The sequence below is a fragment of the Perna viridis genome, chromosome 6 (genome assembly GCF_037379345.1).
Source record: "Perna viridis isolate PV_CMFRI_1.1 ecotype Kerala chromosome 6, ASM3737934v1, whole genome shotgun sequence".
NCBI lineage: Eukaryota > Metazoa > Mollusca > Bivalvia > Mytilida > Mytilidae > Perna > Perna viridis.
Window position 1 is genome coordinate 22,151,706 of NC_142450.1, and position 18,015 is coordinate 22,169,720.

The 18,015-nt window shown below is 32.7% G+C and overlaps 1 protein-coding gene across 1 annotated transcript; it reads left to right on the forward strand.

Annotated features, from left to right (window-relative positions):
• Positions 1 to 6,576: 6,576 nt before the first annotated feature.
• On the forward strand, positions 6,577 to 16,327 carry LOC148614089 (organic cation transporter protein-like). Its single transcript, XM_088587921.1, has 11 exons — positions 6,577 to 6,730; positions 8,406 to 8,575; positions 10,589 to 10,748; positions 11,261 to 11,364; positions 11,668 to 11,822; positions 12,843 to 13,011; positions 13,462 to 13,686; positions 14,606 to 14,832; positions 15,112 to 15,293; positions 15,747 to 15,898; positions 16,215 to 16,327. Exons 2-11 carry the CDS (start codon positions 8,421 to 8,423, stop codon positions 16,288 to 16,290), a joined length of 1,605 nt encoding a protein of 534 aa, XP_088444047.1. The 5' UTR covers positions 6,577 to 6,730; positions 8,406 to 8,420; the 3' UTR covers positions 16,291 to 16,327.
• Positions 16,328 to 18,015: the final 1,688 nt, after the last annotated feature.

Consider the following 18,015-nt stretch of genomic DNA (forward strand, 5'->3'; position numbering starts at 1 on the left):
GACCTCAGGCCACAAAATGAAATACAGATTTATAAATTTACATGTTGACACTATACAATACCATTATAACAATACAGGGTGATTGTGTTCATGTCAAATATAATTATTCAAAAATGAATATTATGGTGACAAGATTGATTGCTAAATGAAGTCATAATTATCAATAATATAGATATAGCTTTTTGTACCATGTTTTGCATGAAAATATTGAATACAGTATACTTATGATGGAACTTTGACGCCAACCGGAACTAAATGTGGGACGTTGGTTTACTGATTTTTAGAAAATGCACTGTTTATGTAAAAATACTTAACCTCAATCAGTCGTGAAAACATATAATAATGGCTACTGAATCAATTTTATTATCAAATGAGATTGTGCTATTTCCTATAATTATACTGACGAGCTGCGTTGTCAAAGAATTAAAGAAGCAGAACTCGTTGGGAAAAACGCATGTTATTGATTACTTACATAGCATGTGGCAAATAAGTTCGGTGAAGCCGTGTATATTGAGGATGAGAAGAAAATATTTTATCTGTAAAAATTAAATCGTACAAACTTACAATCATTCTTTAGGTAATAAAATTTTTAATTACACACCGTCTAAGTATATTTGTATTGTCATGAATACACGCAGTTGTTTTTATCAAATGCATGCAAACTTACATTAATGAGATATATTAATGCATCAATAATCGCATAAAACTGTCAAATACATTTCCTGATCTAGTAACCCATTTTGGTAGATTTATGATATTTTATGGATATTGAGAATACATATTGAATGTTCAAAATCTATACACATATAAAGTGCCATAAACTCTGAACATTAATATGGGACTTGAGCGTTCGTGGTGGCAAATCTTTGAAAAAAATATGGTGCATGTTTTTTTTTTGTTTTTGTTTTTTTTTGTTGTTTTTTTATGTTTTTTGTTTTTTTTTACATAAATAAATATTTGAATGAAAAATTAAAAACCTGTAAATGTGCTCAATAAACATTATACAACAACAATATACCGACGATGCAAACATTTGTATAAAACCTATTGAAACATCATGTCCAAAATAATGGTATTAACAAAATTATCGAATGCTAATCGAATTCATAATCAAGTCAAGTCCAAAATAAATATGGCAAAATGGATATTACACCACCGGAGCAGCTGGCACTGCAATGGGCCTGACTTGGTACAGACTTTTCAAACGAAATGGTGGGTTAAATCTAGGTTTAAAGCACGCTAAACATGCCTCTTCCATTGCGGTGTGAATACACCAGTGGTTATTAAATAGATTTGTGTGGTATGTCTCATAATCGGTAAATCAGCGGTCATATCAGCACAATGAACAATTTACAAAAAACAATCATTACTCATTATTCAAGAAGAAACTGTGTATTTTTCAACCAAGGACTGATATCTAAAAAGGAATTTGATGAGGGACCCTTTGAGACGCATTTCCCCATATCCCTGATTCAGGAGTATATTACGCAGATATTTATGGCATTCAAGGAAATCAGAGTAGTTAGTATTTGCTCTAGCGTAACGAATCAATTGTGAAATATAAACACCATATGCAGGTGATGAGTGATCTTGCTGCACAGATAAGGAAAATGTATGATGATAAAGTTAATGTCGTCTCTTTTCATAAATCTTAGTGCTGAGATGACCACTGTTGTCAAATTCTAGATGTAGGGTCAAAAAAGATGCAGATCAAGCTGTTTCTGTATTCTAATTAATCTCAAACTAAGTAAAATGAAGAAGGAATTCCTTTCAAACAAAAACCTGTCATGGACTGCAGTATACACTGGGGCATAATAGTAAAGAAACTAACACAGGAAATGTTAATATTATATATTTGTCGCTAAACGATGTGTGTAAAAGTCTGTTGAATTTAAAAATGTACAAATTATGGATATTCAGTTCAAAGGATGTTTGTAAAAGTCTGTTGAATCTAAAAATATACAGATCATACATATTCAATTTAAAGACAGATTTTTTTACCCTGACAATTTGTGTTCTGAATTTAGTATTGTAGAACGAGAAGATGCAAGAAGAATATACATAAAATTACTCATTTCAAGCATTCATGAAGCATTTTTATATGTATACACCTGTTCAAACACACAAAGACGAAAACAATATAACCAAAGTGATTAATCTACAAGTAAACTAATCTAGAGATTCATCTTAAAAAAAAACAAAGATAGGTTCCCTAAAAAATTATAGTAGAAACGAATTAATCACTAGTAAACCATTTGAGAGGCATTATTTATTTACCCACATAAATTGAAGAAGACATAGTATAAAAAATAATAACAAGAAAATAATTTAAACCATTGTTGTGATGTCAGCCTTTCGTTTAAACAGTTGATTTTTTTTTAACGAATCAACTGGGACTGAACAATAGACGAAACTTTGTGAGTAGTTGTTAGAAAGTGTAGGCAATTGTTCGATTTTAAATATCACTAGTTACCACTTGCCCAAAAAAGTCATTTTTATCAATATTAACTTCTGAATGCCGCACATCTAAATTGGATTCAGGCTAATCCATTTCCTTGTTTTTGTCACGAATTTGCATTTCATGACACTTTGCATTGGCACCGTAGTGATAACTTGCAAAATTCGGTTGTCCATTAAGACCAAAGCGTCCGTTACAGCTACTGGTTAGATATTTGTAGACTTGGATGCCTATTACATCCTCCCAAGACATTTTTATACCGACCAGCGTTATAATGTTTAACAAGAAGTAGTCTGATTCTCGGCTGAAATTCAAGAAAAAATGCCAAAACTATTATCCTTGCATAGTATATTAAATCATTAAAAAATTGTTAATAATATGATGAAAGAAATGAGGAACGACAACGTATCATATCTGGATATTGTGCACTAATTTCTCCTGCGGATTAACATTTTTTGTTTTTTTGTTTTTTTGTTTGTTTGTTGTTTTTTTTGCCGCTGAAATGACAAATCAATAAAAATAAATGGTCGATTGTTTTTTTCAAGACAGACTTTAAACTTCCTGAAAATCTCTCTTGCGGACGCAGAACGGATCGGCCACACTTACATTAAGGTATAAGGGCATTAAAGGTACGTACATGTACTCACGCGCAAATAAATATCTAACGACAATCATACATATATCCTTTTTGAAGAACTCAGGCAAAATGGGGAAAAACTGAAACATGCAAGTCAAAAACCCACCGATCTGACACTATATTTTCATCCAAAGAAATCTACTCCATTTGAAATGACAACCTTTATCTCTGCATCTCTGAATATGTTTAGTAATTTATTCTCTCATAAAGAAGAGATTGTGGAAAACCATAAATATGTGCTATCGTCTTTTGGTCTCTCCACTAAGGACGATGATTGTGATTTACCGTCTATGTACTGGATTCCTAAACTTCACAAGAATCCATACAAACAACGTTTCATAGCTGGATCTGCAAAATGTACCACCAAACCTCTATCAAAACTTTTAACTTCTATACTCACAACTGTCAAAGAGGGTCTACAGTCCTACCACAACACTTGTTACTCCTGTAGTGGTATTAATTCAATTTGGATCCTGAAAAATTCGAAAGATCTTTTGGAGATAATCAGTTCAAGACTATTATCTGAATATAATAGCATTAAAACTTATTATTTTTCAACACTGTATACTTCTATTCCCCATACTCAGTTAAAATCCCGACTTAAAAACATTATACATCGTTGTTTTTCCAAAAAAGATGGTACACCTAGATACAAATATATAGTTCTTGGTAGAGATTCCTCATACTTTGTAAGAAATAATTCCAAATCATCTTCTAAATATACAGAGGAAGATGTTTACAAAATGCTGGAATTTTTAATCGACAACATATTTGTCCAGTGTGGTGGACGTGTTTTTCAACAAACGGTCGGCATTCCAATGGGAACAAATTGTGCTCCTTTACTTGCTGACCTATTCCTTCACTCTTATGAGGCTGACTTTATAGCTGATCTGATCAGAAAGAAAGAATATCGTTTAGCTAGATCCTTCAATCTCAGTTTCCGCTAAATAGATGACGTATTATCTTTAAACAATCCTAATTTCGGGGATTTGATACATCGCATCTACCCAAAAGAACTTGAGATAAAGGATACTACAGACACTGTGAAGTCAGCCTCATATCTTGACCTACGCTTAGAAATCGATGGTCAAGGAAAACTATTGACCAAACTGTACGACAAACGTGATGAATTTTCATTCAGAATTGTTAACTTTCCTTTCATCTGTGGCAACATCCCTTCGGCTCCTGCGTATGGAGTGTTCATATCACAACTCATACGTTATGCCAGAGCTTGCCGAAACTACACAGACTTTTTGTATCGCGCTAGAACTCTAACAAATAGACTTCTGGAACAGGGTTATGTTGCTACAAGTTTGAAGTCATCACTACAGAAGTTTTATGGTCGTCATCATGAACTCGTGGATCGTTATGTTGTATCCATCAGCACCATGACAACTGATGTATTCAACGGGTCATAGATTTCCTTTCCTCGTTTGTCTACCTTGGACTTGACTTTTTATGAGCAACTCGGCGGGTGTTTCTAGAAAAGCAGAGGACGCTTACCTACTGGTACACCTGGTCCATGCTCCCAGGTTTTAGTGGAGTCCGGGTTGCTCATTTACTTTTGTTACTTTGTATGTATGATTTTAGTTACTTTATGTTCTTTGTTGTGTATGTCTGTTTTCCATGTCTGGTCTTTGTCCCTGGATTACATTCTTTTGATTACCGCTATAATCTTGGTTCCCTTGATTACTCTTTCATTAGAATGCTAGAAAATTGAGATTTTAGACAGGGGTTTCCGCCCTTGAAATGTTCACTTGCGGAGCGTTTCAATGAAAGTTTTACTTATTTTAAAAAAATGAAATGATAAATCTTGTTTTAATTTCCTGATTTTGAAGGTACAAATTACTCTATCGAAATGGTGAGTTATTTCCTACAGTGTTGCACACCGAGTCTGATTATACAGAGACTGATACTTATACAGCTTATGTAAAGTATGGCTTGTAAGTATAGTACGCGTAATTACAAGTTCAATGTTCACATGCCAGACTACTATAAAAAAAAATGAAACTACGTCATTCTTTAACTAGTACTACACAACAAAAGAGTACGCGTCCCGTATTTTGTATTTTGTGATACTTACTTTTAACGGAAATATATTTTATAAATGAATATACCTTTTTTGTACATTAGAAATAAATCGAGACAAAAATGTCAGTCATAGACTTGAAAACATAGTTGAAAACACAATACTTGCTGCAGTGTAAGTTCATATAATCGGACCTTCCTTTCATCGACTATTCAAATATCGACATTTTTCAGTTATCATGGTTCGAAGTTGTTTTAGGTCATAGTCCCACTCAATACGTTATATGTTAAAGATACCCAGCATTTACCAAAAGAGAGTTGACTTGAGTTACACAACAGGCTTAATTGGATATTTAAAAAGATAAATTTGGGGTGTAAAAATGATAGTTTAACAACAGAAAAAAATTAATACTGTTGACATGCTTACCTTTCGGGATTGTGGTTTCTTTGTAGCGAAACAACGGCGTTTCATTATATCTATACTACATAATTGATACTATTAAATGATATTTCATCCTAGCCCTAGACCATTGACGAGTGAATAAAGCTTTTTTCAGCTGTATTCTTCACTAATAATATTATTTATAGACATAAAAAAATATGTTCATAATATTTAAGCATGAATGCCATTTTATTTTCACCCATCATTAGTAAACTAAATCTATTGACAGTTTCACAATAAAATATTCACCTACGTTTCTATGAAAAGGAATATGAAGTATGTATCGCGTGAAAATTACATGACGCGCATAATTCATTTAGAGCTCAATTAATATAAAATGTATATTATTTTGTTTTGTTTGTTTGTTTGTTTGTTTGTTTTTGTTTTGTTTTTTGTTTTGCATTTATATCATTATCCCATACTATTCATCAACCCATACTATTTATTACCGTGCTGGAATCTCTACGTTTACAAAATGTTACAATGCTATTTTTTTATCAAACATGTATACTGTAAAAGCAGAAAAGTAAAAATTTTCGTGGATCAGGGAAGAAACACAAGTTCGTGGATTCTTGAATTCATGGTTTTGAAATTTTCAGTATACACAACAATGGGAATCTACTGTTCGTTGGGAACCAAATTTCGTGATTTAACATACCCACGAAAATCACGAAAATTGGTACTTAGTTCATTCACAATAATCATTTTATTAAATGTCGAGTTATTTGTCTTATTTAATAACCGACTTACAAGTTTTAATCGGGATTAATATATTCAAAAAAATGAATACTCATTACTAATCATAGAAAAGATGTATTCTTTGTCCCCCAAAAGCAATTGGTAAAGTTGTATACAGCCGCATGTAAGTTAACAATGTGTTCTATTTTTCTTTCTTTCAAAACTGGACAAAAAGAGATAAAAACTCTAAAATATACATTATCAGTTTTAAGTCATTGTGTCATCGGTTTTTAGATAATATGGAAACATCAATAAAGAGTGTGTACTTATCTTGAGTGTCATTGACACTGCAGATCTAGAACTCCTGTTGATCACAGATAAGGAGACAGAAACTAGTACCAATAAACTCAAAATATTACTAATCTACAGTTTTGTCATTTTGATGATTCCTATTTGTAAACTTGGATGGAAGAAATGATCGTTTGAGGTTAGTACCTTTTAAATTTAAGAACAATAACTAAATTTTCCTTTAATTAGGTGTTGATTTATTTGTTTACTTAATTTTTTTGGTTTTTTTTTGTTTTTTTTTTTGTTTTGTTCTTATTTTTAATTTCCTATGCGTTAGTCAAAATTTTCCTTCATATATATGTAATCTTTATTCAAGACAAGAATTCATGAGAACTTTAATTATAATGTTTTTAATTTTCCCTGTTATAATATATGAACTATTTTAATATTTATTATTTAAACAAAAATTATACGTATTGTTGTCTAATTTTTAGCTCACATGGCCGTAAGCAAGGTGAGCTATTGCAATAATTTGGCGTCCGTCATCATCGTCGTCGTCGTTAATAATTTTTCAAGCATCTTTTCCTCTGAAATACTAAATTGATATTTGCTGTTTTTAATGTTATTACGTTCGTTCAAAAAGATTCTCATTTGAAACTACTATTCAGAATTCAATGATTGTTTCTTAGGGTATCCTGCTTAAAATGGTCTTTTGGATTTTTGATCCGTGAACAAACATTGCCGCCGTTACTTAAAAATAGAACATATAGGATAAATTCAGTTTTTTGCAAATAACTCAAAAGAACCTTTGAATTTGCAATCATGATAGAGAGTAATATCGATTAGCATGAGAAGACGGACCTATGCCGAAATTTTCAAAATGATTTGTCGGCCGATGTAGGGGTTATGGCCCCTGAAACAGATTTTTTTGTCATTTTTTACGTGTACCTCTTTGAAAATCTTATTTTCTGAAACCATTTGACAACATTTAATTAAAGTTACCATACTTGTTTTTATGGTTTCCTACACAAGCTGAGCATAAACAGTTTTCATCAGTAAAATAAAACATGACCATCGTTACTAAAAATAGAAAAAGGGGTCAGCAAAACGGTTTTTTTTATGCTATTTATCCCCCAATTGTAGCTTTCATCTTCATCTTTTGATGAGATAGACATGATATTCTGAGTTTACTGGCAGTATTGAAAAAAAATATTAGGCGGCCACTTTGCGACCATTTTCATCAGTTGATCGGATTACAGAAATTTTTCATTTCTTCAGGACACATAGTGTTTTAAGTTGAATGATGATGACGCAATTTTGTACTGGGCGGCCATTTTCCCCCTATTTTTTACTTGTTTTGATTTCACCGATATTTGATTTTTGTAGTAAACATGGTCTCTTGGCTTGAATGGTGATGATAAAAATGTTGTTTAGCCATGGTTTTCATTTTATGTTTTTTTTTTCAGTAAATATATGCTAGGCTAATGCCCCCTCAGACCTGGTGGAATAACAGGGTATAGTGCATGGACCCCTACCCAAATTTTTTCCAGAGGTCGAAAAACATTTTACACTACCTTAGGTACTCAGTTGAACTTATAGCATTCATCAATATATGCTCTTTTTCAGTAATTTTTAGTCAAGCATGGTTACAATGCATGATACACTTACTTACTTTACTTTAGGTGACCGACGATTCAGGCTCTTCGAGTGCCTCAATTTGTCATCTATATAAATTCTTCTATATTTGTTTTTCTTTTTTCTTACTTATGGATTTTGTAATTGTCCTTTTTACTTAACAATAAAAATCTGTCTTTGGAAGAAAAAATACAACTGCAATGCCTATGCATATATTTTTCCACTTTTTTTTGTTTCAGAAACTGAAAATAATAATGACGCAAAAGATTAAATTTGATGATGTTATTGAAATACTAGGAGGATTTGGGACATACCAAAAACGATTATATTTATTGATCGTTGTGCCCACCTTCTTTGTGGCTATTACGACCTTCATAACAGTATTTACATTAGGTGATCAAGCATATAGGTATGTTTACATGATAACAAACAATTAAGGTATCTTTCTGTGGTAAGCAGTTGAAAAGGTATTCTTCGTTGGGTAATCAGGTATATGTGTATGTTTCTAGATGATCTTGGATAGGCATATTCTTAAGAAGAAACAATGTTTTTATTGACTGGAAATGGTCTATAATAAAGTATAAGCAAGAAGATCATGAGTTTTCAATATCTCGAGATAAAAACTAGACTGGGAAAACGGATAAAGCACATAATTAACACAAATCAACATAAAGAGTAATCAAGGGAACCAAGGTTATAGCGGTAATCAAAAGAATATTTAATTTCAGAGACAAAGACCAGACATGAAAAACAGACATATACAACAAAGAATATAAAGTAACTAAACTCATACATACAAAGTAACAAAAGCAAACGAGCAACTCGGTCTCCACTAAAACTGGGAGCATGGACCAGGTGTACCGGTAGGGTAAGCGTCCTCTGCTTTTCTAAAACATTTTAAAAGAAATGAGCAAACTGGACTCCTCAAAAAGATTATAGTATGAAATAGGTGCGTAATGTTTATACGGTACTTTCTTATTTTGAAATTATTTAATCAACATAATGGCATGTGGGACAGAGTTTGAATGGGGTATTCACTAGCCAGTTTCGTTTGGCTATGAATACTTAATATTAAATTTAAACCCCCAAGCAATGAGGCTTCGTTGAAAAAAGAAAATCTAGAATAAGTATTAACTTCAATATACTGTTAGGGTGTTTTGAGAAGTAACCTTTTATCAACAGTATCAAAATCAAACGTATATTAGGATCGGGATCTAAAAATAAAAAAGTTTTCATCAAGTACATATAATCAAACAATGAAACATGAAGTCAAATCCTGCATCAAACAGTTCTGTCATGCGCAGTACAAGGATTGAGTGTTTTGAATTTTGTAATACAACAAATTTTGTTAAATAATTTGAATAATTGATGTAAGACCTTTTTAAGTCGTGGGTATTTGAATATCCTCGCAGACCAATGATCTCCCAGCATAGGCATCGACCCAGTGGTTTCAAGGGATAATTTTTCACGAGCAGCTTTTGAATCAAAATTAATAAGTGAACGATAAATAACGACACCTTTTTTATTAAAGTCTTGATACGGTGAAACCTCTCAGACTTTAAAATTTGTTTTGTTTAAATAGGTTTTCGGTTTAAACAGGTGTTTGGTTTACCAAGGTTCAAAATACATTAAAACTGGAGTAGAGGGACTTAAACAGTTTATAGTTCAGACACACTTTCGGATTATTTAGGGTTCATTTGACTAATTTTACCGCATCTTTAATATCTTTTTGAACTCTGTATCTTTAGATTAAGCATTTTTTTTTCACATGGCCTATTTTTGTTACATATTTGACTTTCTTTATACTTGTATACGATGGCTGCAAGATTGCTTATATAGTTAATTCCGTATTCATTCAGAATTGTCAACTTTCCTGTCTTCTGTGGCAACATCCCTTCAGCACCTGTGTAAGGAGTGTTCATATAACAACTCATACGTTATGCCAGAGCTTGCCGAAACTACACAGACTTTTTGTATCGCGCAATTCTAACAAATAGACTTCTGGAACAGGGTTATGTTGCTACAAGATTGAAGTCATCACTACAAAAGGTTTATGGTCGTCATCATGAACTCGTGGATCGTTACGGTATATCCATCTGCGCCATGAAAAATGATTTGTTCAGCGTGTCATACTTTTCCTTTCCTCTTTCGTCTACCCCGGACTTGACTTTTTATGAGCAACTCGGCGGGTGTTTCTAGAAAAGCAGAGGACGCTAACCCTACCGGTACACCTGGTCCATGCTCCCAGTTTTTAGTCCGAGTTTCTCATTTGCTTTTTTTTACTTTGTATGTATGATTTTAGTTACTTCATGTTTTTTGCTGTGTATGTCTGTTTTCCATGTCTGGTCTTTGTCCCTGGATTACACTCTTTTGATTACTGCAGTAACCTTGGTTCCCTTGATTACTCGTTCACAATTTTCAGATGCAAACTACCAGGGTCGATGAATAACTCAAATCAATCAACATCAACGGAACCAGATGAAACGTGTACACGGTCCATCAATGAAACAACCAACTCGACAGAAATGTGTACGGATTGGGTATACGACAGATCAATGTACGAAGAAACATTAGTATCTGAGGTATTAAGGAAACTAATATCTGTACTGTATTGCAATTGAAATTCTGTAGATTAATTATTTATTAATTATTATCAATTTTCCAATAATGCACCATGAAAAGCCGATTTGTCCGAGTTTTCTATTCCTATTTCGTTTTACTCGGACTTGACGTTTTATGAACAGCTCGGCGGGTGTTTCTTGAAAAACAGAGAACATTTCCCATACCTGTGCACCTGGTCAAAGATCTCGAATTTAGTGGAGTATGTGTTGCACATTTACTTTTATATTTTTATACTAGTCGTTATTCCTGGTCTATATTCTTATAAATGTTCGAAACTTGTTCCCTTGATTTTCCTAAACTTTATACACTGTAATTAATCGATATTTTTTTTACAAAATTATTTACACGTAGAGCAGAGTACTATTATTTCTTTAGTTATCTTAAAGATGATAATATTTGATTCATTAAAGCATAACGAATACAACTTGTTCAGGTATACTGTAGAATGTACGCTAACCTCTTTCTTTTTCAGTATGATTTGGTGTGTCACCGAACCATTCTCCAATCTCATGCGTACATGGGATTATTTGCTGGAGCTTTTGTCGGGTCCGCATTTTTTGGAACCCTAGGTGACAAGTAAATACTATATTATGATATTATGATATTTTGCGTTATGAATTTATAAATAGGGAAATGTGTAAGCGTACATAAATATAGTTGTGTTCAAAATGTGCGGTTTCTGAATACAAACTATATTGATTTTAAAATACTTATATTTCAATGTGATAGTTTACTTTATGTTTTGATGTTTTGAATTCTGTTTACGTCAAGCGAACGAAATGTCTTCAGCATGAAAATATATTTTTAAAATTTACTACAAACGAAATATTTAACAATTGAAATAAAATTTAGGTATTCAGAAACAGAAAACTTTTACAGGTTTGGCAGGAAGTTAGCAATATGTTTATCCCTAATGTTAATGCTGACTGGACATGTTGGAACAGCCCTTTCTCCAAATTATATCACGTTTGTTATAATGAGAGTGATAGGAGGGATTGGTAATATCGGCTATTGGAATAGTGCCATCATCTTAGGTATAACAGATGTTTATCAAAATGTATTATGTCAAAATCGACGTTGCATCAATTTACTGTAACATTTACTTACATCGTCTAGAAATATTTGACGTATGAAACGTATGCTTTTTATATCTTTAAAAAACACCTGAAAAACAAATTTTATATTATGTTTTTCATATTTTTAGGACCTCCATAAAAACAAAAGAAAAACGTATGTTTCTGACTAACGAATTAATTCATGAGAAAGTAAAAATCATTTATATGAAAAAGCATGGTTTTCATATAATACTCGAAAACATATTATTTTATGTATTTTTACATGCACAAAATCATATTTTTACCATACTGGTCCTAAACATATATTCTAAGGTGTCTGTTGCTACATTGTGTATGAAAATCGTCTCTCATGTTTTTACTCTTTGGCAATGCATTAAGATGTTTGAATTATCATATTTTGATGCTTCGGAATATATATGATGATAGTTGATGACCATCAGTTTCAGATAGATCTATGGAAACCTGAAATTTGAAGGTTTTTTTTTAAATTAAAACTATGTTATATTTTCATATAAGAGTGAGAATTAGGTCGTATTGTTATAGTTACATAATGGCATTATTCCTCTTTGGTCTACCCCGGATATGACTTTTTATGAACAACTCGGCGGTTGTTTCTAGAAAAGCAGAGGGCGCTTACCCTACCGGTGCACCTGGTCCATGCTCCCAGTTTTTAGTGGAGTTGCTCATTTGCTTTTTTACTTTGTATGTGTGATTTTAGTTACTTAATGTTTTTTGTTGTGCATGTCTTTCATGTCTGGTCTTTGTCCCTGGATTACATTCTTTTGATTACCGCTATAACCTTGGTTCCCTTGATTATTCATTGGTAATTTTTTTGTTGTACTCAAAAATAAACGTTGGAAATCTGTTAGAAACAGTGATTTACTGAAATCCTGTAACGGAATTTTCTATTGCTGTACTCAAACGTTAAAATACTGAACAGGAAACTTATGAAGAATTTTCTAAATCTTTTTGTTGTAGGTTTTGAAATAGCTGGACCTAAGAAACGTGTATTGACAGGGATGTTAATAGAATTGGTCTGGGTTTTAGGAGAGTACGCAACGGTATTGGTAGCCTACTTTGTACGAAAGTGGAGAACACTGCAGCTGATTTTTTCAATACCTTTAATTGTATTTCTGATTTATTGGAAGCAAGTATGAAGTTTATAAACAAAAATGTCTATATTCATTCTCAATCAGCTACGACTTTCAGTTGAAAGTATCGTTAGTTAAGGGATTTGATGGTTCTGTCGAAGATTTTCGGTTGACGCGGAATAAATAGTTTCGTAATTATGAGATTACTATTAAAACTCATCGTTGTAATCCCTTTGGACGTTTCAATTCCTTAGATTTAATTTGGATGGGAAAATAACAATAAAGTCACAGTATTCCCCGGACAATGCACATACGACAGAATCAGACTACTGCACGACAATGTTAACATTTGGTAAAATGATGTTTCCAATTTTCCAAGTGCTAGACTACTCCAGCTGTATTATGTTTCAACTCTATTTTTTATTCAATAGTGTATGCTTGGTATTATACCGTATCTATATACATCATATAATGTATGTCATACTTAAAGTTTGATCATTTTGAAGATTTTTAGTAGAGTCCCCAAGATGGCTACTCAACCACGGAGATCAGAAGGCTGGAATGAAGATTTTAAGTAATATAGCCAGAGTTAACAAAAGTGATATAAATAAACTGGACGGGGTAGAAATTGCAGCAGACAAAAAGATGAAAGAATCCATTATTAAAACAATGAAGAAATTAGTCACGTCCAAAATGATGATTTCACGCACATTAATATTATTGTTGAATTGGTAATAAATATTTTAAATTGATTATATGACAAAACTAAAGAACAAAAAAAACAGAAGAAAAGTCATTTTTCATCAAGATTAATTTGACCGTGCATATTATAGGAAAAGCATCTGTACTTAAAAAAAACTTCCAGGTTCCTAGTCGTAAAATGACCACTTTTGTGTCAAATGGCCACCTCCACGTAATGCTAAAAATACACTGAACCTAGAACTATGCATTGCAAGTGCATTATTTGTGTGTATTCTGATCAAAAGTAGTCAAAATAAAGCTGAGATTGTGTACTTTAAAATCATATTTGTAATTTACTACAAAAGTGTATGAATATTGTTTACATGTGTGAGTAATTTGCCTCCATGCTGTCAGTTAGCAGAAAAGGTAAGAAATGTGGATTTACAGTATTATTTATTCAAGTAAATTTTGTGAAGAATTTCTACAATCATTGTACAATTAGCATAATGATTTTGAAAGCCTTATTTTCCAAGCTTCGCGATGGTATGCAACTTTCAGATGTCGTTTATCCTGGGAATTTACAATGAAACTTTGAAAATTACTTGTTTAGCATGTAAAGTAATGGAAACGTTAAAAGTGGTTAATTACACCTTTATTCGAAAAGGAGATAACTATTTTGTGAATTAATTAATCGTCTATCAGAATACGATGATATATCCACATTTAAACAGTGTTTTGGGTAAATTTACTTGAAACCAACTCAAACTAATATTCAACATTAATTAAACAATCCTAATTAATTTGTGATCATTAACTTAAATGGTCTTGGCATGAATTCTTTTACTTGAAAATTGCTCTAAAGTATTGCCTGCTTCCTCTGCGTCGATTATCGTTCAAAATTTTACTACATGCTGGCACGCGTTTGAGGAGTTAGATATATATTTACGATTTTGTTTTAATTTTGTATAGGTTCACCGTTAATATAGGCTACTTCGGGCTGACTCTAAATACCGGAAAAATCGGTGGGAACGTTTTCATCAATTTTACCACAAGTGCTACAATGGAGTTAGCGGCATATTTCATATGTTTAGCGTTTCTAGACAGAGTTGGAAGACGTTTACTGCATAGCGCCTGCATGTTGATAGGTGGCATTGCATGCCTTTCAACGATATTACCAGTATTATATGGAGATTCTTGTAAGTTGCACAATACGTTTTCGGCCTATGTGCAATGTAGCATGGCGTTATTTTCTTTAAACCGGCTTGAATTTAAATAAGTTAAATAAGTTATTTCTTTCTCTTATTTATATACATTTATGTACAATTGTTAAGTATTCTTGTCTTTGACTTATAAAACATTATACCTGACTAATAAATGAAACTTAACATGAACACTACTGATGTTTTTGAGATAGCATACAACGATGAATGGCGATAATTTGTGTGAATTGACATAAAGGGCAATGCATTTTGTAGCTAATCAATGGATCACCATAACGTTATCAATGATCGGGAAGCTTGGAATTTCGGCAGCATTCGCTGATATATTTTTCCTCAGTGCAGAACTCTTTCCAACATCAGTGCGTAATCTTACTCTTGGAATCTCATCTATATGTGGAAGATTTGGATCTTTGTTGTCTCCATATATTGCCAACTTGGTAAGAAACACAGTAGCTAGGGCGTTTCATGTTGAACAACGCATGCGTAATAGCGACGACTTCATTTGAAACAACTCTATATCATCAGCTCTTGTTTGTGTGTAATTGTGTGAGCAAGGGTTGTTAATTTTTAGAGTACTACCTCAACCTAATGTTGGGTTACTTTGCAGTTGTGTTACATTTGTTGCGTTTCGTCATATTCAGTCTCATTCTAAAAAGTACATGCTACGAGCAAGGTATGATTCCATTCAGAGGACCAACTTAACCTTAATGCTTTTAATAATTTCAATTGAAAAGATTCGTCAAACAATCTTTTTGACGATGTAATTCAAGGCTATTAAAGTTGAATTATCACTGGACTAAAAGGCAGTAGTAGACAATTTAGGCATTTAAAGCCTATGTATTGCCTATGGATACCTATACTGTGTTCCTTTTTGTTTATTTGTTTTTTAGGCTTTATTAGTACCAGGTTCATTTGGTAAGGCTTTACCGCTGATAATATTTGGATCATTAATGCTGGCAAGCGGAATCCTAACCCTCTTTCTACCAGAAACAATGAACCAGAAAATGCCGGAGACAATAGAAGATGCAATAGCACTGAAAAGGTATACAATGTCGGCACAGCTTGTCACAATTTTAAATTATGCGAAGGGTTTATGTCCCTAGAAAAAGAGCATCAAGTTCAATGAAAATGATTCTGAAATAACCTTTCAGTCAGTATAAGATGAATGAGTATCAAATTTAAAGAAAAGTCACAAATAATTTAATGAATGAGATGTAATGCATTGATGATGAATAGAAGTACAGAATTAATTACAGTATTTAATGCATATGCACTGAATGGTATCTAGAAATATTAAAAATGAATCTAGTTGACCTTGCATTTTTCGTTTTCTTCATTAGTTTGAGTTTTTATTTCAGACAAAAGAATTCAGATGAAAACGACGAAGAACTGACACGTGATTTTATACAAAAGAGATTTGAAAATGTAAATTAATTCTAAAAAACAAATTGTTAAATAAAATTTAAAGACATCGGTGTGTTACTGAATTGAAACAGAAACAAACCATTATTTCTTATTGTCTTGTGCTTCTTAGATTCCAGAAAAAAAATTATAGTCATAAGATGACAGGTTTTTATATTCTAGAATAGGGTGACATAATGGTATGAATATCCGGCCTGACTATGACAAATGATTTAAATTTGATATATGCATGTGCATGAAAGATGAAACACTTGTTCGTTAGGCATGTATATAAGATGAAACACTTGTTCGTTAGGCATGTATATAAGATGAAACACTTGTTCGCTATGCATGTGTATACGATGAAACACTTGTTCGTTAGGCATGTGTATACGATGAAACACTTGTTCGCTATGAATGTGTATACGATGAAACACTTGTTCGTTAGGCATGTGTATAAGATGAAACACTTGTTCGTTAGGCATGTGTATAAGATGAAACACTTGTTCGCGTTTTGAATAAACAGTAAGTAACAATGTTTTGCCATTATCCAGTAGTCTAGCCCTTAATGTAATCTTTGAAATCGATTTCGCATTGGCTTCTTTCTATAAAGTCGGGTTCGAAAATATTCTAAACCACTTGTCTTAGTTAAATTATCTTTGTAATCCTTTTTTTTTTGTTAAACACGTGCACATGCGCCTTTAGCGCCGTATATTGCAAAATATATAGAGGTAATAACACGAAAGCCATACATGTAAATTGAAATAGTAAAATTGCTTTAATAAAATAAATGATTTTCATAAACAAATATAGCTTCCTCTATCTCCTGGATCCGCTACTTGTGCATTACTTTCTGTGATTAAATAGAATTTTATTTCGCTCAGTATACTCTTTCAAAGAACATTTCGATTTCATAAAGTGATATGACTTGAAAGGCTAAGCTAAGAAAAAAACTATTAAAATCGTACATGTGAAGAACAGGGAAGCATGAAAGTGTAACGAAAGACTTGATTAGTCGTCTCTACTGTCCATCAATGCTCCTTGTCCACTAAGCAATAACGAGAAAGATTCGTCCAACTAGTCCTTCTCGTTCGTGTGAAATAAATATGAACGTTACCAAATGACATGTTATACGTCGCTTATGACAGTTTCGCCTGCTAACTATGTCCCGCTTCCTCCCTCACCCCATTTTGATGCATAGGAGACCTATTGGTTTTTCTCTGTCCGTTTACAAGTCTGTCTGTCTGTCTGTCTGTCATACTTTTGTAGGGGCAACTCCACGGAAACTACTCGACCTAATTTCATGAAAATGTTGTAAGTAGGTACATTTTGTATGGCATAGTATATTGTAATGCGCATTAAAAAAATCATGATTCACGGAGTTTTGTAGGAGTTATACCTCTTGAATTTTGGAATAGGGAAAACGCAAAAACAAACTATAATTAACTGCTTTACGTTGGTATATGTATATAATTCTTGAATCATAACCATTTTTGCAAAGATTTCGAGAAAGAAAAATATTGAATCGAGCATGTTACATGCAGTATAACATACGTTTTCATCTTTAAAAGCTTGTTTTAGTCTTCCCTTTTTAGCTCACCTGGTAGTAGACCCTGTGAGCTATTGCCATCACTTGGCGTCCGTCGTCGTCGTTAACAATTTCTTCAAACATCTTCTCCTCTGAATCTACTGCATAAATTTGCGTGAAACTTAAAATGACTGTTCCTTAGAGTATTCTGACCGTTTGAATTTTTGATC